Raw genomic sequence first — 25,134 nt, 5'->3', positions numbered from 1 at the left:
ATCACCCATCGTCAGGAGGTTCTTTCCTAGGTACGGAGCTCTCAGTTTCCATTTCGGAGGCCACGGCTTCTGGGGAGCAGCCTGTGCCTGAAGGGAGTCGGGCCTCCCTTTAATCCCCCACACTTACGCTAAGCCCAGTTTGTGTGACAAGGCCCGTTCTGGCTCCTGACGAGGGCAGGAACCCCCCATGTCCGTGGCCTGTGGCTGCAGCTGGTGTTCCGGCTTGGCTGTTCCCGCCCCTGCCCGGCCTTCCTCACGATTCTGTCACTGCCACTGAATATCAGGGCTCAACGAGAAGAGGATGAAATCCAGCCAGCGGTGCTGGTTGCTGGGCCAGAAAAACCACGGGACAGGAGACAGCGGCCTGGCGGCGCCCACTGAACAGCAGCAAGCGGGGGAGAGAACACGAAGGAATCAGGCCTGAGCGGGCCTTGCCCACCTCACAAGCCCAGGGGCGTGACAGCTCACAGCGCAGGCGTGAGAAGCAGTTACTGATCAAGATTTTAGACCTGAAGCTACTGAGGAGACCAGGATGCTTCAGTCTAAATTTTAAATAACATGTAGTTCTGACTCGTGATGGGAGAGACACCAGACAGACACTCTGTAGTAGGCTCTAATGGGGAAGAAATTACAGGATTTAATTGGAGGAGACCTTGAAAAAGAAAATCAAAGCCTGCTTTTATTGATGCACCAACAGACTGACCGAGATTGCAAAGGGGTGGTTCGTTAATACAATCCTCCTCAACGAAGCAAATTGAAACGACAAAAGTATCTGAAACGGCTTTACAGTGACATGATGCCTTAATAAGTTAAGGAGACCGACTGCTCGCTAAGCGCCTTCTCATTTCATGTTCTTGACAAACTCCTCTCCTTTCTTGATGGAGGCTTTCAGCTCAGGGATGGCCTCAGCAATCATCTTCTCTTCGAAAGGGGAGACCTTGCCGATGCCTAGATTCTTCTCGATGCCCTTTTTCTGAAGGAGAGAGGGGAGATGGTAATATTTTACAAGAAAGCTTCCCTGAATGAGTTTGTTACAGAAGAGCCTGCTTGTAACTTTGTCAGCCCCGCCTAGCCTGTCTACACCAGTGGCCAGCGGCTTTGGGCAGCCTGCGGAGGGAGTCACACGCATCGGAGATGGGATGGGACAGGAAGGAACGGGTGTGAGCTGTGCCGGGAACTCAGGCTGCTGTCAGCCAGCCCCAGGCTGGGGGCCAGGCCCCAGAACTCGCTGTGCACGCAGCCCGATTGCTCACACGCCAGGTCTGTCTCCGCATCTGCCTCACAGAAGGCTGCTAGAACAAACCTGGGTCAGTTGGTACACAAAGAATTCAATAATTAGTAACACGAGTTGTTCTCCCCAACATAGAGCTTACTTCTCGGAGCTAGTTTCTTTCCCAAGTTGGTTAAGGACTGAAGAAACACTTAAATGTCCACCAGAACCCAATGTAAATACGTAGGTAAATGCTGGTTATTAGGAAGACAGCAGCCTGGCATCCAGGCCTCCTCAGATGCTCCCTGGTCAGAACCATCAGCCCGGGGCCTCACCATGCCACACACACCTGCTCAAAGGGCTCCAGGACTGAGCTCTTCAGAGTGAGTCCCGGGGATTGTGGACACCAGGGGGCTGTGGGAAGGGCTTCTTTCTGGGCACGAGAGGAAGGATCCCAGCAGGTGCCCGTGGCTGAGACACGGCAAGCTGCTCCCTGAACACCCGGTAGGAGTCAAGCAGACTGGACAGCTGTCCAAACCAGCCTGGCTGAAGCCAGCAACTTGACTAGAAGAGCCCTGTCACAACGGCCCAGGAACATTGGAACTGAAAGTCTAACAGCGGTACAGGCCTCGGCAGGCCCTGGGCTCAGGACAAGCGCAGGCTGGTGTGGGGAAGCCGCTACTGGGAGCCGTCTGCAAGCCGCCTCGGGACACGAGGGTCCCGTTAGGATGGCTGCCCTGGTGGTCGCTGCCAACCAGCTGTTGGAGCCATGAGAGCCCATCAGCCCCACAGACGGAGGTGTCTCCCTGCTCCTGATTCGGTGGCACTTCTACCCTCCAAAGGCGGCGGGATGGTCCCAGCTCACAGACATCCAAGTAACAGAGTGAAGGCTCCAGGTGCAGCAGCTGATTCTCCACTATAGAACGCGCTCCTCCTCCAGCTGAGCCCCGGCCCCCAGGTACGTACCCCCAGCAGCAACGGTGTGGAGAAATACGGACAGTCCGTTTCTTGGGACTTAACGAAGGAACATTCGACGACTCCTTCCTTTCCATTCATCGCGTCCACGAGGGAGAAGACAAAGCGGGCTCCAGCGTATGCCATGGACAGGGTGGCAGAGCCTAGGAGGACACAGGTGGGTCAGCCACGCCAGCGCTGAGACCTGGAGATCCAGGCGCGCTCTCCTGCCAGCTGAAAATCCACCTGCGTAACCTCCAGCCTTCTAGTCATCGGGAATGTACGTCAGCATTCCCTGACCTGACAAATGCATGAACGGCGTGGAATTAGCTCTGCTGACCTTAGACGCTACTCCACGCCGCCCAGCAGACCGAGCTGCCCTCTGACTGGGGGATGGCATGTCAAGCGGATGGAGGTGAAACTGAGAAAAGGCTCTGCTCCTTGCTGGGCACTCGTGTCTTCAGCTCAGACTCTAACCAGGGCCCGGGGCCACCCCTGAGACCTACCCGCTCCGGCCTTCGCCTTGACCACCTCTGTGCCAGCTTCCTGGATCCGACCGGTGAGGGTGGTCAGCTGGTCCTGGGGAAATTCCACCTTGGGGGTGCACTGCAAGCAGAAGCCACAGGGACCACATGAGCAGGGTCAGGCTCCAAGGTCCCGCGCCCTCCTAGCCCCTGGCCCATGGGGGCCGGGCATCGCGCTCATGGGGGAAATCAGGACTCTTTCTTTAAAGAAAAAGCTGACTTTGTTGGGCGGTGCGGTGAGATCCCTACTCATTTTTTAAAAACTTGTTCTATTTTGGACTAATTTTAGACTTACTAAAATGCTGTAAAAATAGCAGGAAGATTTTCCTCACCTGCCTTACCTGACGTTAACATCTTACATAATCAGGATGCAGTTATGAAGAGCAGGGAATCAGTATCACGTGTGATGTACTAGACCACAGACCTTATTCACTGGTCACCAACTGTCCCCCTACCTCCCTCTGCTGTTCAGGGTCCTGGCAGGGCCCACTGCACTCAGGGATCGCGCCTCTGACTGCTCCCTCCGCCCTCCCCTGTCTTTCATGACAGGAGTCAAGGGCACTGAATGCTCGCTCTAAGGGATGTCCATCAATTCAGAGTTAAAGTGTTTCCTCAGTATCTCCTTCCGAGGTCCGAGGTTCCGAGGTGATTTATCTCATTCTCGGGGGTGTTTACTTTGTCTCCTCATTTTTATACAGAGACCTTGCCTGCTCTGACCTAACCGGGAAGGCAGGGGGTGCTTCCACCAGCAGTTTTCAGGGTGTGTGGGAGCTGGCCGTTCTAACACCTTCTGGCCACACTTGCTCCCATAGCCCCCAGGCCATCGGGAGACCCCCCCAGACAAGTGGGGTGGGGCTGCACCCACAGTGGGAATCCTTTCACAGTAACCACGGAGGGTGAGGTCTGCCTGCCCCAGGGCCCCACCGTCAGCCTCTGAAGGGCGCTCGTGGGCTGGGGCCTCCGGGCGAGGAGACACACACCCGTGACACACACCTGGGAGATCAAGGGGATGATGGTTTTCCCAGCGTGGCCGCCGATGACGGGGACGTTGACTCGGGCTGGGTCCAAATCCTGGTCAGGAAAAGTGTGAAGTCTGATTAATTTTTAAACAAGCACTTTGAGTGTCAAACCCATCGTATGCACCTTAAGCAGCAACATTTGGAAAATCCACAAAACTCAAGAACAAAACAAAGGAGCCGGGAGAGAGGCCGCGCTCACCTCTCCCACCAGCCCCCGCGCCCGCACACTCTGACGTCAGCTTGAACACGTGCAGTGAGGAGTACCTGGCGTCTGGTGAGGACATGTAAGGTTCTCCCTTCACAACGGGCTGGCAACTGCCTCCGTGGAGGGTCCCAGCTGGTCCCCCTCAGCCTGACAGCTTCCTGGGACCAGAGGACGGCAGCCCTCCTTCCCACACCTGCCGTCACGCCCGTGTCAGCCCAGACTCACGTGCCCACACTGTGTTCACCGTGAACAAAGCAGATTCTCTTTCCCTCACACGAGAGCGAGATTCTAGAAAAGCCAGGGCTGAGAAGTCTGTCAGCTCAGTGATTGGAACCAAAAGGAGGGAACCACGTGGAAAGGGGTCACGACGCCACAGTTAGTTAAGCGGGGCTTGTTGAGACGGCTGATTCACTTGTTAAACCTGAGGCATGATTGCCCGCCCCCGCCTCCCGCCGAGAATCTGCGAATCAGGTATTTTTTATCACAGAAAAAGACACTGGTGGGAGTTATGGGAGAGGGGTTGCTGCCGCTGCTGCGTCGCTTCAGTCGTGTCCGACTCTGTGCGACCCCACAGACGGCAGCCCACCAGGCTCCCCATCCCTGGGATTCTCCAGGCAAGAACACTGGAGTGGGTTACCATTTCCTTCTCCAATGCATGAAAGTGAAAAGTGAAAGTGAAGTCGCCCAGTCGTGTCCGACTCCTAGCAGCCCCATGGACTGCAGCCCACCAGGCCCCTCCGTCCACGGGATTTTCCAGGCAAGAGTCCTGGAGTGGGCGCCATTGTTAGCAGTCCCCAAACGCTGCAGCTGCTAAAGAGAGATGCCCTGAGTTAGGAACCTGCTTCACCCAGCAAGGGGAGCCCAGTCACAAGGGTGGGCGGGCCCAGCAGCAGAGGGCTAACGGAGCAAGGAGCTTGCACAGGTCGCCAGGCTGGGCACCTGGGACATGGCACCAACAATCCCACTCCAAACACACGTGTGCTGAACTGGTTATTCAATCCAACTGTCTCCAAAATTGTTGCGGTTCAGTCATGTCCAACTCTTTGCGACCCCATGGACTGCAGACTGCCAGGCTCCCTTGTCCTTCACTATCTCCCAGAGTTTGCTCAAACTCACTATCTCTGGAATTAAAGCGTCTCTTTCCACTTTACTCCACAGAGCTCCCAGGCCCTGGGGCCACGTCTCAGGATCTGCCCCATGGAGAAGAGAGGCTGAGGAACACGCCACAGCAAGAATGGCAGTGGAGAGAGGTGCTGAGTGCAGGGGCGGAAGGTGGAGGTCAAATCCTGTGCCTGCCCTTCTCTCCAAGCCACGTGCATGGCAATTATTCCTAACTGGCGGGAGGTAGGATGGGAAACCTCTTCTGCAGAGTCACAAAAAATGGTCTGAAGCTCAGGAGGGATGTTTACTGGGGAGGGAGGAGTGGTTCTGCAGGGTCCACAACCAGGGACTTTAGACAGTGAGTTGTGAAACACACTGAGGACTCCGGACCCGGCGCCGGTGCCACACCCACCCCAGGACGAAGGCAGCTAGGAAGAAGCCGGCAGCTGGCGAGAGCAGAGGGGAGTCTAAGTCACTAGCGTTCCCGAGGAGGATCGAATCAGGACACAGACCAGGATAACAACGCTGACACTATCTCAGGAGCTTGCCCAAGCCCATCCTGTTTGCTGATCTTATCATTTGCCTAACGATGAGCAGGTCAATCCTGCGAAGGCCAGTTATCAGAGGTGGAGAGTACCAGGAGCACAACCGCTCCAGCCAGCGAGAGACCCCGGGAAAGCCTGCACCCTGGATGCCGCGGGGAGGAGACAAGCTGGTCAATGCAGGCGCTGGCCAGTCTCAGCCCACAGGCGCCCGTCTGCATTCCCCACGAAAACGTGAGAGCTGCCGCCCATGAAGGAGGTAAGCTTTGAAGACATTTAACACTACCCTCAGGTTACACGTGGCCTATGGGGCCCTGGTGTCCTCCACGCCCATCAGTGAGCCAAGGATGGACACGGAGGATCAGAAAGGCCACGTGAAAGACGCCCGATGCGGCTCTCACCTTCAGCTCTGCGACGAAAGCGTTGGCTCGGACAATGTCCAGGGTTGTCACCCCGAAGATTTTGTTGGGGTTGTACACTCCGTGTTTCTTGAAAACCTCCGCTGTGATTGGGATGGTGGAGTTAACCTAGTAAATCCAAGAGAAAGGCAGAATTCACCTGCATTCTGAAAGCAGAGCCATGCGACAGAAGGAAAAATCTCATCCGACTATTAGCAAGCCCGAAGGTGTCACATTAAGTTGCCCTGTCTGGTAACTGAGCCTCACCATGGAAGGCCCCCTACTCTAAAAGACTGCTTCGTCCCCTAGCCCCCCACCCTGCCATGTGAAAGAAGAACCCCTTCACTGCTGCGGGCACTCTTCCCCTTGGTGACCTCCGACCCCAAAGTTCACATATGCACGTGACCCTTCAACAGTTAACTTAAAAATGTGACGAAGGCTCTGCAAGCCAGGTTCTGCTCCAGCTGGGCCTTAGGCCCTAAAGACCATTCTTTAAAAAAAAAAAAAAAAAAACCAGCCTAGTACAGAGCTACAAGCTCAGATGGCCCGGCTAAGTTCCAGCTCTGGCACTCTGCATCGTAACCCTAGGCAAGTTACATCAACTCCCTGGGACTCAGTTTCTTTATCTGTAAAGATGGAAGAGTAACCTCATGAGGTTACTTTGAAGGCTAAGTGTCTTAATATACGGCAAATGCTTAACATATTACCTGGTACATGGAAAGAATTAAGACAAAACCAGCAAGATTTATATCAGGTACTGGTTAATCAGCTCCCCAACAACTTCTGACCAGTGGCCCCTGAGGAAAGGGGAGCTGCTTGGAAAGGGCTGGTCCCTCTTCCCAGAGGCCCTGGCCTCAAGCTCGGGGTGTTCACCTGCGGCCACGTCCCTCAGTCAACAGCACTGTCACCACACTTCACCCGGGTCCTTCTCGTACTCGGAGACCAGAGTCCAGATTCAATCAGGAGGGAGGGACGGAGGAGGCTGCTGTCAAATGCAACCAGGGGCCCTGCTGGGGTGGGCATGCGCGCCCTAGCTGACTTCTCAGGGGGACACAGCTCCCGACCCGGAGTTTCTGAACTGAGGAACAATCTTCCTGCAAAAACCAGCGAGCAGGGCCTGGGTAGGGGCGAGTGGGGGCGGCCGTGTATGTGATCAGGTGTGAGTGTGAGGAGGGAGAGGCCGGAGTGGCGGGAACTGCAGAGCCTGAGTGGAGCACAGTCAAAGAAGTTAACAGGCTGCCGCAATCTCAGCTACGGGCGGCCTGAGGAGCAGACCTCCTTTCTAGGTGGAAGGACTAGGACACCGAGAGGGGAAGTGACCTGCCTTCAAAGGCACATGCTTGATGGGAAATTCAGGTTACCACTCACATGGTGCAGGCCAGAAAGAATCCTTAGGAAATAATTTAAGGCCTCTTAGTATGCATCCCCTTTATCCACTTCCACACATCAACCCGCTCATTCTCCACTTTAAGTACAGCCGCACACTGAGCTTTCAGGCGGCACTTGCAGCCGCCCACCTGCCAGCGGCTGGTACTTACTGGATTTGAGATGATGCAGATCATGGCTTCCGGGCAGTGCTGGGCACAGGCAGCGGTCAGGGTGGCCACGATCGTGGCATTGGTATTGAACAAGTCATCTCGGGTCATACCTGAGAATGATCCAATTCAATATTGTTCATAGAGCACAGGATGAATTCCCAAACATGTGCCAAGTGCTGTGTGTTTGTTGTTAAGGATGTTGAAACGTGAGTGACACAGGGTCCCTGTCAAGTAAATCCGTCTTGTAGAGAAAATGACCCAGTGTGACAAGTGCCAAGACAGAGGTCAGTGTGGATCGAGTGTGGGGACGGGAGATAGGGGATTATACCCGAGGAGGATCAGTAAGCCTTCCAAGGCAGAGATGCGTGGAGAAAGGGCGTTCCGTGCAGAAAACCCAAGAGACTGGGCAAGGGGACCCAGTGACCTGTGCAGGGCTCTGTCTGCGCCCCACGGGCATCTGGGAGCCTGGAATCTTTTCTGCAGCAGAGAAAAAACCAGCTCCACTTTTCATGGAAAACCACATCCTTAGCTGACTTTCAGGGAGACACTAGGCAAGGCTTTCAACACACACCTGGTTTTCTTGGGACTCCTGCCGGAATGACCACCACATCACAGCCCTTCAGGCAATCTGGCAGCTGCTCAGGTCCGAGATAGCCTGGAAAAAAAAAAACACTCGAGTGAGCAATTTCACAGTTTCCGACCCGCAGAGGCCAGCACATCTACACAGACAGAGCCCAGGAGGACAGCCCCACCCAGGTCCAAATCTGACCACAGGCCTCAAGACAGGATGGAAGGGCTATCTGTGAAGGGGTTCCTCTCCTTGAGAACTACCGCCATGGTCTGGACGACTCCAGCTGGCAGGACAGTCCCTTTCACTCCACTTTCCCCAGCCTCTATGGCCCAGCCCCCCTACAGAACGGCATAAGCATCCAACTCGGCCACTTGGCCTTATCTGACGCGACTTGCCAGCACCTCGGAGTCCTGCTCAGCTCCCGCTAAGAGCTGCTTATTCCACACCACGGTCATCCTAACAAAAGCTCCACTTTGGGGTCAGATCAGAAGGTGCACTGGAGGCCAGGAGAGAGACTCCACGACACACAGGGACTCTACGTATTAGCACCGGCTTTGTTTATTCCTATCACCTGAGGAGAAGAGGGTTCACTTTCAAACATCTCAGGGGAATTGGCTCCAAAGACCAAAATCTGCTTTGATTTGACTTTTCCCTATTGTGTGAGCTTCTGGAAACTCTAAAATATACAGCCCAAGAGAAAGTAAGCCAACTAATGCACAGGGACCTTGGAAGGCACACAAGCAAGTGACCTGACAAGTCAACCTTCTGTACTGTCTACACCCACTGAAGACACGTGCAAACACCATCGGCAGCCTCACACCATCAGTGGAGACAGGAAGCAGTACGAGGCTCCTGCACAGCAATCTGACATTCTACAGTAAAAGCTGTAAAGCAGCCGTTACTTACTCATTCTACTTTTACGATCCTAAACAAAATGTAAAGATAACAAGATGCTTATGCTTACATAAATACTTATAGTACAGCGCAACACAAAACAGCCCAATGGCCAAGAGCATGGGTATAACAATAAATAAACTGTAACTTACAATAACTCTTTAAAAATGATTTTACCAAGAATTTGGTGACGTGGATAAACGCTACTATAATGAGCAGGCTATACATAACTGTATGTGATTATGAATGACTTCTTGGATAATATACCTATATTCATTTCAGATTTCCCTAAGGTGGCTGTGCTTTGAAGAAGCTGGTGGAGGAAACCCTGGGGTGGAGGGATGGCCCAGCCCGGAAGGCACTGGCAGCACACCAGGGACAGCACCGCTTACTGCCCCCACGTCCCTGCAGAAGGCTCCCCTACCCCTCCCCCTACCCTCCTATTGTTTTAAATCATACAAAATTGTAAATGGGAAGATCAGGCCACTGTTGTTTTTCTGAAAGACACTAGTTACATTTTCAGATGCAAGTGCAAAAAGCTGCAATAATTCATAAAATGTAATTCTAAAATGGACACGGAAACCCCAAGTCTCTGAACACCTAGTTCCACCCAAGAATCTCACTCTAAACCTGGATCCTGGTCTCCTGGGGAGAAGAGGTGAAAGGTCTGTGGGGTCAGTGGGCCCAGTACCTTTCACGGTCGCTCTGGTCTCGATGTGGCTCAGGTCGGCGGCCACTCCAGGCGTGTGAGCAATATCGTAGAGGGTCAGGCGGCTCACCAACGGGCTGTTCTTCAGAAGAAGCGAAAGCGGCTGCCCAATTCCTCCGGAGGCCCCCAGCACGGCTACTTTAGCATTGTTCTAGAAAGAGGCAGAGAGAGAGGACTCTGAAGACGGACTCAGCATTAAAAGGATTCACACGTAAAAACTGCAGACTGCGGCCCCTGGCCTCTTTTACTGCAGTGGTCCCAAACGAAGAGGCGAAGGTATTCCTACCACCCCAAAGCCCTGTTTCTTTCCGGATGTTCAGAGGCATGCCTCAGGAAAACGGGGGACAACCTGTGCCTTCAGGTGCTGTGAGGGTCGGGGCACACTTCTCCCGTACCCTCGAGAGACAAGCAGACTACTCACTCGGCCGCTGGACTGCTAACAGAAGCCTCTCCTGCAACGTGCAGTTTTAAAAACTATAAACAAATATTTCTGAAATCCTACCAATGGGCCAGTGCTTGGACCTGGGGGCTGTAGGAGTGAAACAGACCTTGGCCAGCTCCCGAGTGGCCAGGCACTGAGATGCCCAGGAGCTGAGGGCAAAGAGCTGTCCTGAAGCGAAGTCCTGCCCTAAAGCTCACTCCCCTTACACAAGAGGCACTCTCCCCTCTAGGTCTCGCGCAGGGCCTAACCCAAACCCCAGCCATCCTCAGGGAGGCTGCTTCCAGCCTAAACTCACAAACGAGAAGGGGAGCCTATCCTGGCAAGCAGGCCAGGAAGAAGACAAACTGAGAAAAGAGCCTCTGCGGGAGTTCAAAGGCTGGTACACAGTCCTGGAGGGCAGCGTCTACACTACGGCTGCAAGTTGTGTTCCATAGCAACCGAAGCCAGCAATACAGGGCTTCTGTCAACAAAAGCAAACCCAGCAAACCCAAACAAAAAAAAGCCCTCAAAAAAACACCTCATACACAGTGTGATTTGCTTTAAGAAATTAAAACTCGAAAGGGGATATACTACAAGTTAGATTCAAATTCACGTGTTCTTTTTTTAAAGTTGTACCCCTGACTTCACAGAAAAGTAGCTGGACCAACCGCCCAGAACCTGAAGTTTGGAATCTCACCCACCTCTGGAGCTTCAATGATCACCCTCACACCTTGTTCCGAATCCCAGGGACTCCCAGATTCCAACTCCACATCTCCAGTTCTGTTAGGCATTCCACTGGTCCCACTAACCCAAATGTGTAAATAAATGTATCCTCGCTACCTCTCCCATCCCTGTCCCCAAATGGCACCTGTGTTCACCCACATTCAAACCTTCATTCCTATCTTCTGCCTCTTTCCTTACTGGAGACACCCAGTTAAGACACGAAGGAGCTGGCATCTCAAACATCTTCCCAACCTGCCCCTGATTTCCACTCTGATTCCACTGTCTAACTTAGGTCCTCAGCTCTACCTCTCAACCATCCTCTCCCAAATTCAAAGGTTTCATCATTGCCTTGCTCAAAAATCCTTTCAAGTTCCTCATGCCCAGATTTCTCAGCCTGGCTCCCACGACTGAGCAGGGTTCCAACACGGGGAGCACAACACAGTCCCCTTGGTGTGTGGGATGTAAATGTCAAAGATTATGTCTTAATTCTATCTAACAGGTGAAGAATTAACATCTACCAGGAAACAGATAGACCTGGTGTCCTCAACTAGGGTTCTTGGATCAATCAGTCCCCTGTGACAAACAAGATGAATGCAACACACTCTCAGTGGAATGAGGCCATGTTACTTTTTGTATAAGGTTTCATCAGCTCGGCTAATATTTATAAAAACATAACTTGTAAATGGTGGAATCTTTACAGTGAGATGAATCTCTGCTATTGCAGGACAGCACATGATCTCTTCCTGAACAAGCTGTTGCCAGATTTCACATCCCTTCTCAGTGTTTGGCACACTGTTTAGCAACGGGCTTTGAAAATGGATATATAGTAACACTTCCTTCACAAGTTTGCTTTCTAAAGTCTGTATAACAAACTTTATTTAACAGCTTGTTTTTAAATTTTTTTCTTGTGTTTATATATTAGAACATTAGTACATACAGAGACATAAATACACGCAGGTTGAATGCTCACTCCATTTTTCCGGTTAATGACACAGGATCTAAAGTCTCTAGGCCAATGCACCATCTGGATCAAGCTCATCTTTCTGACTTCTACACTTGCCTTCTCAACGACTCTGTCTGTATGTCCAGTAGGAATTTTAAACTCAGCATATCCAAACCTGAGCTCCCGATATCAATACCACCCTCAACTCCCATCACTCTTTTTGAGCAGTTTTTCCTACCTTAGCAACTCAACTCCAAAATCCAAAGCCTTGGTTTTCTCCATGTTGCTTCTTCTCTCAATACCCCTCATGAAATCATAGCAGCAAATATGGGTCTTATCTTCAGTTAGGTCCCTTCCCCCACTCCTCAGCGTCACTCTTCAACACCCCCACTGTCCTAGGGTCCTAAGCTTACTCACTTTTGGCTAAGTGCTGCTTCTCACTCATCCCAGTATCACCGGCAGCACCCAACACAGTTCTGGGCAAGCAGATACTCAAAGGTACTTATGTGTGTATTTATTTTCCAAATGAACTGAACACACAGGAGACGGGTCTGAAAGACGGAGGCTAAGAAATGCAGAACCTCATTTAACAATCACCTCCCTTTTAGGGCAAGGTACTTAAGAGGCGATGTGGGCATTCCAGGGTTCACTTACTTGGGTTGTATTAGAATCACCCGGGGCACTTGATAAAAACAGAGGCCCAGCAGGTCCTACCTCCTTCACTGACCCTCTGTCTCTGATCTTTATCAGTACTCTGGTGATTCTGATACACACCAGAGTTTAGGAATCGCTGCCCGAGACGGCTAAAAATAGCTTAGGCTTAAGCAGTCCCAGGCCAAGCCAGGCCCAAGCGGCCCACCCGCAGGCAGCAGCGTTCAAAAGGTCCTTAAGAGGAAGCAGTCTTCGGGTTCTTAGAGGGAAGGCTTGGTGATCCGAAAAGAAAAAATTACAGTGGTCAGGAGAGGGGAATTTTAATCCTCTGGCCAAAAGACTGTGTAACCTTGGACCAGTGTTCTGCCCTGGGTAGCTCCGTCTGCACTATGAAGTTAAAAATTACACAATGCTGGTACGGAAGCTGCAACAACAAGGTTAGTCTCTCAGAATACTACGGAAGGTAAGTTACTTTAGGCCCTACAGCCCTGGCTTCTCAAGCTTGAAGGAGCACAGGTCAAGAGCAGACTCTGGGGATGAACTGGCAGGCTCGGAGAAGCGCCTCGGTACTGGAGCTGGACTATTTCCCACCTCCCTGACTCCGGGACTTTCTCCCGCGCACCTCCAGCCCAGTATCAGGGCCGACCCAGCCGACACAACTGCGGGTCTGCACCAGGCGGCCCAGCGGTCCAAGCTGACTGACCCGGGGTCAAGGCTGCTCGCGAGCCAGGAACACACGTGGCCTAGGCCAGGGAGCCTCCACCTGCAGGCTGCCCCTCGCAGGGCCTACCTGGGCCGAGGTGCTGAAGCTGCGGCGGAGAGCGGCGCCGGCAGGCCGGGCGAGGGCGGAAAGCATGGCTGGGACGGGCGGGGCGCGGACAGGCTGGCAAAGGAACTGTCACCAGACAAGTGACTCCAACGACCTCCACACTGCACAAGACTCCCGGCGCTGCTCCGCCTTGTCTCGCGAGAGCGGCGCTGCTTCCGGCGCCCCCACGTCCCAGCTCTCGCGGTATCTCGGCCACATCCGGGCTTTCTAGGAGGCCCGAAGAAGGGTGCTTCCCGGAGCGCAGTCCTGGGCTGGGTCATAGCGCTGGTCGTGTTGCGTGCGGCCTGTGAGGGAGACGCGGTCAGAGTGGGAGGGAGAGTCCGCACTCGAGAGGTGGAAGAAGACGGGCTGTAGGCTTGGAGAGCCTTAGAGGAGCCATTTTGCAGGTGGGGCCCCAGACAGAGGCTCTGACAGGGCGACCGGCCGAGGTCAGGTCGGAGGCCCGACGGAATGGGTGCGATCCGAGCCGCTCTTCCCCTCCGCCAGCTCAGCCAAACCCACCCATCCTGTCCCTGGGGACTGGAGGGGCTCCGAACTCTGGAAAGCTCTGGAAAGGAAATGGGGGAGGGGAGGTTGAGAGCCCCGGGATTGAGGTGGAGGATGGGGGCTCCTCTAATTTGTCAATCCTGTGCACCACCCCTGATTACACACAGTCCGTCCACTTGTCGTTCCTCATGATGCCCAGGACCTTCTATTAAGTTTACAAAGCTTTAGGGACACCACTCCCGAGAATGACAGACCCTGAGCACTGACTCATCGCTAGAGTTTATAGATGCGGTAACAGATATCCAGGTGATAAAACTTGCAAAGTCACGCCGTCCCTTCACCTCTGGTCGGCCCAGCAATGCTGTCAACCTGGCCACATCGTTTCAGCTTTAGGAGCCAAGAAACCATGTTGAGCACAGTTAGTGGATTTGTTCAGAGTCTACCACAGACAAAGTGAAGACATGGTTTTTGCTCACTGGAAGCTTTCCATTCAAATGTATCAGTATACTCAGAAGCTTCGTTTGTCCTGCTGCTATTTTCTGGGGGTGCAGAGACCTCCTTGCCCTCCAAAAGTTCAGGGTCAAGTGGGGCAGATCGGTGTGTTGCAGGTTGTTACCTTGGAGAAGTGTGCAAACCCAGTGAGGGGGAACCGATGACAGCCTACTTGGGAACGGGGTAGCAGGAGGTGAAAAAGAACAGTTAGCCCAAGTACTGACGAACATACAAGTAGGAGGGTGCGCGTGATGACGGGCTTACTCTTCCCTGCCTCCTTTCCGTTTGTTCATTGAGCTACTAAGATCACTTGCTTCACAGGTGAGCGAGGATCCACACATTTTCTGCCTTTAAGGAGCTCACAGTCTAGTGAGACAGGTACATTGCAAGCAGCATGATATGGGCAACACTAGAGAATTATGAGGGGCTGTGGGAACACAAAGTGTACGTTAAGGGAGTCAGAGAAAGCGAGGTTTGGAGAAAGAATGAGACCTATACTCTACAGGAACAGATCACCTTTAATGAGGCGAGAAGGGGCAGCAGTCAGATGAGTGAGCTGCTGCCCTAAGTGGAGAAAAGAGGAGGTATACAGGCAACATGGATGCGGAAATACATTGTCTCGAGGGGGCTGTTTTTCTTCAAGATTGTTTGGATTAGTTAACTTTTAACAACAAGGGCAAGGAATTCCTGAGGCCGGCTGAAGACTGGGACTGGCTGGGAGCTGGACGTAATCAATCTTAACGTCCATTCCTTCCTTCGGGGGGCGAGGGGGGGTCGGGGAGTTCTTTGTTCTGTATAGAATGCTGGGGAAGACCCCACCATTGGAGGGGAGTTTTAACTCCAGGCTATTTTGAGCCGTGTAGCTTTCCTTCACAAAGGAGGACTATCTAACTCAGATTTGGGGTGGAGGTGGGGGCCGTGTGAGAGAGGACTTTGGAGGATGAAACATCTAAGCTAAGATGTAAAGGAAGAACAAGAGTTAGACCGTTCAGCGCCACAGGAGGGAGAGATCCTTGCACGTGGGCTTTGGAGTTCCCAAAGGAGGGGCACTGAGAGTTGGGCATTTAACAATAGAAAGTGTTCAGATGAGAAAGAAAGGGAAAAGAGCCCAAAGGAAAACCTGTAGGAGGGGACAGTGAACAGATCATTTCTGTTGGGAGTTGGGACATGAGAACAGTGTCCTTTATTGTATCACTGACTGTGTTCTCTTGTTAATTGTTTACCCCTGTATCTTACCACTGGAACTGAAAGCATCGTGCAGTCAGGTACTTTTATCTCTGTATTGTCCAGCACCTGACCAGGTTGAGAGTGGGTTTCTGAATTTGGGGAGAGTCAAGTGGTTTTAGATACAAGACTGGAAACCCCAGATTGTGTAGGGTTTATGCATGTTAGCGGAGAAGTTTGTGTTTTATTGCTTGGGAAGCAAGTGTTTGTCAGAGGCTTTTGTGATGCCACCAGAACTGTGTTTGAGGAAGATTAGACCGACCTTGGTATGTCAAAGATTCCAAGGGGAAAATGTGCAAGGCAGGGAGGTTGTTCAGAAGGCTTATCTTCCATAGTATTTTGAGAGACTAACCTTGTTCTTCTTGTAGCTTCTGTGCTGCAAGAGTCTTCAGTCATGTCCAACTCTGTGTGACCCCAGAGACGGCAACCCACCAGGCTCCCCCATCCCTGGGATTCTCCAGACAAGAACACTGGAGTGGGTTGCCATTTCCTTCTCCAATTCATGAAAGTGAAAAGTGAAAGTGAAGTCGCTCAGTCGTGTCCGACTCCTAGCGACCCCATGGACTGCAGCCTACCAGGCTCCTCCGTCCATGGGATTTTCCAGGCAAGAGTACTGGAGTGGGGTGCCATTGCCTTCTCCAGCAAGAGTCTTAGGAGATGATACATAATCTGAGTTTTGATGGTAGTTTTAGAAATGGGGAAGTGGGGCCAATAAGGGAGGGGGAAGAATTGATAAGAATTGTTTGTGCCTATCTGGATTTAAATAAAAGTGCTGTGGGAACTCAGCCTGAGAGAAGTTGTGTGGAAGGACAGCTGTGTGGAGAAAAAGAGCTCTATTTTAGATGGGCTGAATTGGAAGTGGTGATGAATTGTCCACATAAAAATGTCAGTGGACACTTGGGGGATTACTCCAAGAGGCAGTATGGGATTGAGACTCCTGAGAGAGGCCAGGGCTGAAGTTGTCCCTGTAGAGGGGAGAGTTGAGGCCACAGGAGAGGAACTTGAGTCAGATTCTCATGTTCACTGCTACATCTGGGGGTGGGACTTCTCCCCATCCCTGCCAAGTCAGTCAGCCCCTGTCAGCATCTCTAGGGCAGGGAACCCTTACCTCCCAAATTCTCTGTTGGGCCATCCCCACCCAAAGTAGAGAAGTGTCCTCATATTTCAGGGGATTACAAAAACTGCCATATAGTTTACATACGATACAGTATCCAGATCTTAAGTGTGCAGTTTGATAGTTTTGACAGTTTGTAGTCTTGTAACCACCACCCAAAACAAGCTATAGGAACATTTTCTTTATTCCAGACAGTTCCCTTATGTCCCAGTCCCCCAGAAAATAGAAATACCTGACTTCCTGATTTCTATCACTATAGATTAATTTTTCTCGTTCTTCATTGTATATCTTTATGCACAATATAGGAAACACACCGATACCCTCCTTGCTGCACCCCACACGAGCCATGCATAAGCACGCATACTGACCATTTTGTTCCTTGCGAGAGGCTTTGGACCGCGGTCACGAGCTATCAAAGTTTTGCTCTTAGGTGCACATATTCTGTGCTAACTTATCTTCTCTTCAACCCTAAAATTGTACCACAAGTGAAGTATTTTACTCAAGTGAAGTATTTTATATCTTTCATATCCTTGGAGCTAAAATGAAGAATTAGAAAGATTTAATTGTCCAACCTGTATGAGAGTTTTATTTCCCTCTAGGGACCCTAGAATATTGGAAATTGGGGACGTACATTTTAAAACAGAACTATGTTTATATAGCTTAATTTTCAGTTGTGGCCCATCCCTGCTGGGCATCAAAGGACTTGGCTTTCCAAGTTACATGCCAGCAGAGCGCGAGGAGGTGGTGGACTGGTGAAGCAGAGGCAGCCTGGAGCTGCTGGCCAGGAGCTCCCAAGAGCTGAGATGCTGATGGTGGCAGTTCTGAGTTGAGAGCAGAGGCTCCAGTCCCCTGGGCCAGCCAGAGGTCAGGGAAATGAAAGCAAAGCTGGGTCCAGAGCTTGGGCATATCCAGGAACCCATGTCAGGAGCAGAAGGTGGGGCACAAGCCTGGCTTAGCACCTCATCAGTATTTGTTTTATGGTTCTATATAAAAGTTCGATATCAAATTATTCTTAGGACCTAAATGGTGGAGCCAAGAACCTCTCATACCCTTCAGAGTTTGGAGCAGGAATTCCCTGGTGGTCCAGTGACTAGGACTCCATGTTTCCACTGGCGGGGGCACAGGTTTGATCCTGAGTCAGGGACCTACGATGCCTCCTGATGCTCAGTGTAGCCAAAAAAAAGAAACAAAAACGAGTGTGGAGTTGCGCTGGAAGGGCTGTTAGCTGTGTCCAGTCCTCTGCCTGCCCAGTCCAGTGGCGCTTCTCACTGTGGCTTACAGGGCTGCGTCTTCTCTCAGGAGTGTGCTGTTAGGGGCAGGACAGTGCACACCCTCCTGAGGTTTGCCAGCAGGTGAGGCAGATCTTGCCTGACAAGTGGGAGTGCACCCTTTGGGAAGGAGAGATGTCAGAAGGAGTTGACTCCTGGGGCTAGACTAGGTTTTTACCTGAAAGCCCAGAGACAGTGTGTTAGCTAGTGAATGAAGAGATGGAGGTTGTCATGGGGAGAAGCAGGTGGGAGGGTGAGGATGGACTCTGAGTGATCGCTTTTAGGTTGGCTTCGTGAAGTTTGGGGACTGGACACAGAGTCCATCCCCATTCCCTGATGCTCACTGCCTCCAAAATGGCCTGAGATCAGGACTTTCAGAGGCAGAGGACCTGGGGGGATGAGTTGGGAGGTCCTTTAGGAGGGCTCTGTGTGTGGCATCTAGGTGTATGGCATTAGGTCAGGATGGGCCCATTGGTGAAGGCAGGAATGGTGACTAGTAATAATGTATTGGTTAAACACGTGCTGACTGAGCATTGGTCTGCATCAGAAATCCTGGGCACCATGTGGGGGTACTGCAGTGAACAAGAAGGGCAAGGCCCCCACTCTTATGAGCCATAAATTCCACTATGAGGAGACTGATGATAAAAATAAGCAAATGAGTGAGTACAGGTGAAGACAATGAACTCATACTTCACAAGGGTCACCCTGACTGCCATGTGAAGTTTAGACTATAGGGAGAAAGCAGAAGCAAAAAGCCCAATTGGCAAGTACTGTGTCCTTGGGAGAGAGATGCTAGTACTTTGGTCTAGAATGCTAGTACTTTGCTAGCCCCCTGGAGATGGGCTTGGAATATATATATTTAGGTGTTGTTGCTTAGTCACTAAGTCATGTCCGACTCTTTTGGGACCTCATGGACTATAACCCACCAGGCTCCTCTGTCCATGGGTTTTCCAGGCAAGAATACTAGAGTGGCTTGGCATTTCCTTCGCCAGGGGATCTTCCCGACCCAGGGCTCAAACCTGCGTCTCCTACATTGGCAGGCAGATTCTTTACTATGAAGCCACCTGGGAAGCCCAATATATTGAGGTTGTAGAGCTAATAGATGGGAGCTAATGGGAGGGAAATGAGGGATTAGACATGTGACCTCGAGTAACTTGGTGGATAATGGTGCTGTTTATTGAGACAGGGAAGACTAAAAGACAAGAAGATATTGGAGATGTGGGCTTGTGTAATTTAAACCTTCTTTTCTGGCTACATTATACTTGAGCTACCTATCAGGCATCCACATGGAGCCTGGAGCTCAGTGGAGAGGTCAAGTAGAGGCTATGATTTGGGAGTCATTGGTATACAGGGGGTCTTCCAGGGACTGGATGAATCCCCTAGACTCTAGGGGAGTGGTGGTTGTCAACTAACGGTGACTTTGCCCTTCTTGCAGGGGACATTTGGTGACGTCTGGAAACATTTGTAATTGGAGGGTGGGAGTTGGTACTGGCTTCTGCTGGAAGGGGCTGGGGATCCTGCTAAACATCCCGTGGTGCACAGGTCAGCCCCACCACCAAGAATTACCTGGCCTCGCATGTCAGTGGTACCAAGGCTGAGAAGCTCTGTCCCAGAGTGAGAGTGTAGGTAGAGAAGAGAGGAGATGACTGTGTCTGAGGGTGTGCTCGTGGGGAGAGTTGGAGCCATCTGAGAGGGAAGTGGGAAGCCTAGAGAGTGGGGGGTCCTGGGAGCGGAGAGTGTTTGGGGAAGGAGGCATTCAAGTGGGTTACAGAGGAATGACTAAATGGATTAGGCAGGAGGAGTATTTGTGATGACCTTGATAAGAGCAGTTTCTGTGGTTTGGGGTTAGAAGTTCCAGGGGAGAAATTTGTACCAATAGCTAACAGTTACCGAGCCCTTCCTCCCTGCTCAGAATGTCTTCCGTGTGTAATTTCATTGATCCACACACAACAAGTACTATTATCCTTGTTCTACAGAAACGGCAATACTATTTTTACCCCCATTTAACAGAGGCAGAAACTGAGGCACAAAAGGCTAATTATTCCCTGAGGTCAGGCAGCCAAGAATAAGTGGCACAACAGGCGTTCAGTCTAGAGTTCAGAGGTGAGGAAGTGGAGGCCGTGTAGACATATCCCTTTTGAAAGGTCTCAGGTGACAAAGGGAACAGAGACAGGCACGGAGGATGCTGGCACGCCACTGGGAATGACCTACATGGAGACCGAAACTGATGGTGTTGGAGGGGAGGCTGAGAACTGAGGTGCTGGAGGAGGCGAGAAGGTTCAGGGCCCAAGATGAGGGGTTAGCCTTTCTGGGGAGCATCGTATTGGCAATTCTGAAGTGGACCCTAACTGTCCACTTGAGCAAGATTGTCCCTGGACTTGACTGGCCTGCAGAGGTCTGCTGGCTGCTCCTGGTCGCTCCCACCCCGGCTAAAAGGTAACCTCCTTGCAGGAAGCTTCTGCACAGGCCTTCTCCCCTCAGTGTCCGGGGGCAGCAGAGACTGTTGTGCCCAGGAACCAAGAGCAGCCCTGTAAGCAGGAGCCACAGCCCAGGCTGGCCGGGCAGTTCTGTCAGTACCAGTGAGCGATGAGCCGCCTTCCACGAAGCACCACGATCTTTACAATAAGCCCACAAGGCCCCTCACAAGGGACCTGCACCAGCCTCCCCAGGGTCTCCGTCATCACTCTCTTCCCACTGTCGTCACCCCAGGCTCCTTTGGAAACCTCAGGTGCTAAGTTCCCTCCTGCTCTCAGGAGTGTCCCCACCTCCTTCATCCTCTCTCCCTCCTCCACCTGCCTAAGTCTTGCCTAAGCTCCTGTCTCAGCAATCACATCTCAGACAGCCCTTCTCTGACCACCCATCCCCCGACTAGGCGAGGCCCTCCTGTTGGCACCTCCTGTGACACTGGATGCTGACCCTTTTATAATGCTTTCCCTGCTTAACGAAGTATTTTTTGGTCCAATGTCTGCATTCCACGCTTGACTGTAATCTTCATGAGGGTGGGTCTAGTTGACCACAGTTATTTCCAGTGCCTGGCATGTAGTAGGTGTTCAGTGATGATTTACTGAAAGAAGAAATGAATTGGTGACTGTTTTACAACCTGTTTTATTCAGATATGTTGTGTGCAATGTTTATCTCCCCTACACACATTTCACTTTCAGTTTTTGAAGTTTCCTTGATCACTTTGGTGATTATTTTCACCTTTGTTTGAACACATGTTAAGAAAGTTTAATTATCTTACTTGGTAGTCCTTCATCTAAAATAGAAAGATGTACTAAGCTTTTGGGCTTCCCTGATAGCTCAGTTGGTAAAGAATTTGCCTGAAATGCAGGAGACTGTGGTTCAATTCCTGGGTTGGGAAGATCCCTTGGAGAAGGAATAGGCTACCCACGCCAGTATTCTTGGGCTTCCCTTGTGGCTCAGCTGATAAAGAATCCACCTGCAATGCGGGAGACCTGGGTTCGATCCCTGGGTTGGGAAGATCCCCTGGAAAAGGGAAAGGCTACCCACTCAATAATATTCTGGCCTGGAGAATTCCATGGACTGAATAGTCCATGGGGTCGCAAAGAGTTGGACACAACTGAGCGACTTTCACTTCACTGAGCTTTTATTAATACGTTATGGATTCTTTCCTGTAGGATGACCGGTTTGGTTTTGTGTGAACCAACAGAGCTTTATAACATCTTGAATCAGGTCACAAAACTATCCAGATTAACTGAACCCAACTACCTCTGTTTATTGGGTGAGTACTTTATTTATGGGTGTGTAGGTCTTAGCTGTGGCAGGTGGGGTCTTCCGTGGCGGTGGGCAGACTCTCTAGTTGTAGTGTGAGGGCTTAGTGGTTCCACAGCATGTGGAATCTTAGGGATCGAACCTGCACCCCCTGCTTTGGAAGAGGGCTTCTTAACCACTGGACCACCAGGGAAGTCCCAGTTTCACTTGTTTTTAAGCCAGATAGACCATGTCTCTGACCTTTGCTCAAGACTATGCGATGAAGATTCACTTATGTTGTTGCATGGAGCTAGAGTGTAGTTAGTTCATTTTTGTTATTAGATCATTAAATTCTGATTTAATGATCTAATTTAATCGGTAGTGTACTATTGCAATAGGGAGGAGCCCAGAGTGAACAGGACTCCAGTTTGCACAGAGGCCTTTGTGATGGAGAATGAGGGAGTAGAGAAGGGGAATGTGGGGCTCAGAGTCAGGGAAGTGAAAACTACGAACTGGGTGGGAGTTGGACCATGTGAGACCCAAGGGGGCTCGCTAACTGGTGCTTATCGAAGCTAGGCTCTACCCTCCTCAGAGGCGGGGGCAGGGGCCCTGTCTTCAGGTGCCAGCTGGAGCAAGCAGTAAGTTCTTTGGCGGCCTTGAGTGTCCTCAGGCAGACACTTCACAAGGGCTGGAGTCAGCCTTGGAGGTACTCTTGAGCTGTATCTGAAGGTAAAGATGTCTTCAGATGTAGTTTTTTTCCCCCATTGATTTCTAAGTTCTTTACAAATTCTGGATACAAGATTTTGTTGGTTATTTGTATTAGAGCTATTATCTCTGTTTGTGGCTCATTGTTTTACTTTAACGTATTTTAGCGCTCTCATTGGTCATGTGTTCCTTTGCAAAAGCAGTTACTCATTCGATGCTTTTCCTTTTCAGATGTGCGGTCCAAACGGGAGTATGATGAAAGCCACGTGATTACAGCACTCCTTGTGAAGAAGGTATACTGACAAGAGCCCGAGCGTGGGGCGGACGGGCTACCTTACTGGAGGGCCGGAAGAATGGGAGGGTTTATCCGAGGTCCAGGAGGGGCACCTCCTACTGGACACCGTGGGCGGCAGGGGCAGGACCCCGTGTGTCCACCACAAGGGTCTCTGACACTGTCACATACTCCCTGAGGCCTCTCCCTGTCCCCCATGGTCAACAGCTTCATTAAGAAATGTTTATTTAATTCTTTGATGTGCCAGGCAATGTTATGAACCCTGGGGTTGTGACTTTTGCCCATTCAGGCCTGTCTGCTTACTTCCCTCTTCATGGCAGATTTTGGATTTGGTCTCCATCGCCCACACTCTTCTCCAGAGGATGTCAGTAGTTCCAGTGGCTGCAGCTGCTCTCTCAGCACCTGTGCCAGGGCTCCTAATCAGCTGTGGGCTGGTCACTAGACCACTGTTCTTTGGCCAGGGTATCGTCTCTGGTCCAGTCAGCCGTGGACAGCTTCTCCCAGGGGGGACCATGGGTGTGGAAGACTCTTGGAACGTGGCAGCCTCTCTGGTCCACTCTCAGGGCTTCCGGGCCTGTGTGTAGTCAAGGAAGGGGGAGCTGTCCCACCTGGGCTCCTCCCCGTGCTGGTGTGCAGGGCGTGTGGGCTCAGTCTAACCCACCCGCCAACAGGCTTCTCCGGTGGTTTCTTTAGAGGGCAGGCAAATATCTAATCCCGGAGTCTGTGGATCTGGAGTGTGTGGAATACTGTGTGGTATACGATAACAACACCATCTCCCTGGAGCTAATGCTGAAAGACGACAGCACTGATGACGGCAAGCACAGTGAGTCTTTACCAGAGCAGCAGGACGAAGAGTTAAGCTACTGAGCGCCTTTGCCACATGCCGGGAGCTCTGCCTGGGCCACCTCTACAGAGCAGCCCTATGGGCATGGCAGTGTCAGAACCTGGGAAGGGTCTGGGTTGTTTCCTTCTTTGCAAGGTGACAAGTAAGCCTGCCATGGTTTCATGGATGCTGGCACAAGACCTGAAGCTCCTGGCTCAGAGATAAAAGACTTTATTTCTCAGAGCAATAAAAGTGGCCAGAAGACAGTGGGTGGTGGTGTTAGAGACCTCTGAGCTTAGGGGGCCTAAATCTTTTCTAACAAACATGCAGAAAGCCTGCCTGCCCTTGACTCTGGAGGGAGGAACTGTCTCTATCATCCGAGGCTGTTTATTACACAGATATCCTTGAAAAGCCAGCGCCTTTGTTCAGAGGACATGTAGAAACATGAAAGGCCGTGGAGAGTGGTCTCCTAGTAAGTAACGTCTCTGTTTTATAGGGGAGGAAACTGGAGTCCAGGAAGGTGAAATAAGTCGTTCCCCATGTCTGGGACCGTGGGTTTCTACTGCTATGTAACAAATTACCCCCAAAGTCAGTAGTTTAATACCATAATCGTTAGTTGTCTGCTTGTTTCTGTGGCATTCGGGAGCACTTAGCTGGGAGATTCTTGCCTATCCTGAGGCTGTAGACATGACGTCAGCCAGGCTGCTGTCCCGAGAAGGTGAGATGGGGCCAGGATGACATGCCTCCGAGATGGTCACTCCCGTGGGAATAGCCAGGAGTCCTCTGTTCCTCACTGCAGGAACTTATGCAGAGGGCTGCTTAGACGGCCTCACGACAGGGCAGCTGGTTTCCCCAGAGGGAATGGGCCAAGACAGAGGGAGAGAAGGGGACAGCTACGTGCCTATTTATGACCTGGTCTTGAGATGGAAATACTAGGTCACATTCTGTTCATTAGAAGCAAGTCACTGAGTACAGCCCACCCCTACAGGCTGCTGCTGCTGCTGCTAAGTCGCTTCAGTCGTGTCCGATTCTGTGTGACCCCATAGACGTCAGCCTACCAGGCTCCCCTGTCCCTGGGATTCTCCAGGCAAGAACACTGGAGCGGGTTGCCATTTCCTTCTCCAACCCCTACAGGAGAGGGGAATTAAACTAAAGGGAAGCATTTGAAAGCGTTTGTGGGAAGAGTTTTTAAACCACCACACCTAGTAAGTGGTGGGGCCAGGATTCAAACCCGAGTGATCCTGGAGAACAGTCACTTCATCCTTGAGCTGGACCGCGGCCAGTTCCAGTCTGCTTCACTGAGGCTCCGCTGCATTCTCCATTCAGCCCCTGCTTTGGGCTGACCACGCGTTGCTGCTGCCGGCCGGCTCAGTGACCGATAGGGGTGGATGAGTTCCATGGGCTGGGCACTCATACCAGTGGCCACTGGGTGGCGTTAGGCTTCCGCCTGTAATAACACCAGTTTTCCCAGGAGGCCCTTAGCCAGGAAATTGTCCCCTCTTTGCTACACTCGTCCCTGGTCTGCAATCCTAGGATTGTCGGCTGAACCCTGAAGTCCTAGGAAATGGTGGTCGGTGAAAACAATCCCCTCTACACTCTGTACCTGACCTCACTTTAGCACTACGGAGTCACCATCCTTACTCAGTAAGAAATCACAATCACAGAACAACAAATCCCAAAACCACACTCTGATGATTTGCTTACTCGGGGAAGGTTGCACAGTCAGGGACGACCGCAGTGGCCAGTGGCTTGACGGCCACAGTGTTCTTTGTTTACTGATATGGCAA

At 51.6% G+C, this 25,134-nt stretch overlaps 2 protein-coding genes across 15 annotated transcripts in view; one reads left to right on the top strand and one right to left on the bottom strand.

Moving 5' to 3' along the window:
• Positions 1-661: 661 nt before the first annotated feature.
• MDH2 (malate dehydrogenase 2) lies at positions 662-13,373 on the bottom strand. The gene is made up of 9 exons (XM_019987733.2): positions 13,194-13,373; positions 9,648-9,816; positions 8,063-8,146; positions 7,492-7,601; positions 5,957-6,082; positions 3,682-3,759; positions 2,671-2,770; positions 2,177-2,328; positions 662-973 (listed from the first exon to the last, which is right to left on the bottom strand). The coding sequence occupies exons 1-9, from the start codon at positions 13,257-13,259 to the stop codon at positions 842-844; spliced, it is 1,017 nt and encodes a 338-aa protein (XP_019843292.1). The 5' UTR covers positions 13,260-13,373; the 3' UTR covers positions 662-841.
• Positions 12,463-25,134, top strand: part of STYXL1 (serine/threonine/tyrosine interacting like 1) — a 32,811-nt gene continuing 20,139 nt past the window's right edge. Inside the window, exons 1-4 of one of the 14 annotated variants that reach the window (XM_070780068.1) lie at positions 12,463-12,840; positions 21,455-21,558; positions 22,464-22,525; positions 23,218-23,347. In XM_070780068.1, coding sequence (XP_070636169.1) covers positions 21,456-21,558; positions 22,464-22,525; positions 23,218-23,347 — 295 coding nt within the window. In that variant the 5' untranslated portion in view covers positions 12,463-12,840; position 21,455. Of the gene's footprint in view, positions 12,867-13,470; positions 13,619-13,644; positions 14,532-21,454; positions 21,559-22,237; positions 22,257-22,463; positions 22,526-23,217; positions 23,348-23,415; positions 23,820-25,134 lie in introns of those variants that run through there. The other 13 variants (XM_070780066.1, XM_019987720.2, XM_070780067.1 and 10 more) reach the window with 13 other exon arrangements.

This window comes from Bos indicus, chromosome 25 (genome assembly GCF_029378745.1).
Source record: "Bos indicus isolate NIAB-ARS_2022 breed Sahiwal x Tharparkar chromosome 25, NIAB-ARS_B.indTharparkar_mat_pri_1.0, whole genome shotgun sequence".
NCBI classification, from domain to species: Eukaryota; Metazoa; Chordata; class Mammalia; order Artiodactyla; family Bovidae; genus Bos; species Bos indicus.
The sequence above is the reverse complement of the archived record's forward strand: the minus strand, read 5'-3'. Positions and strand labels throughout refer to the sequence as shown.

Bases quoted from the DNA above. Each gene is read 5' to 3' on its own strand.
- MDH2 (XM_019987733.2), bottom strand. From the start codon at position 13,259: ATGCTTTCCGCCCTCGCCCGGCCTGCCGGCGCCGCTCTCCGCCGCAGC. The intron at 9,817-13,193 runs GTAGGCCCTGCG...GCCTCTTTCTAG, and splicing joins GCTTCAGCACCTCGGCCCAG to AACAATGCTAAAGTAGCCGT. The intron at 7,602-8,062 runs GTGTGTGTTGAA...GATCATTCTCAG, and splicing joins AGGAGTCCCAAGAAAACCAG to GTATGACCCGAGATGACTTG.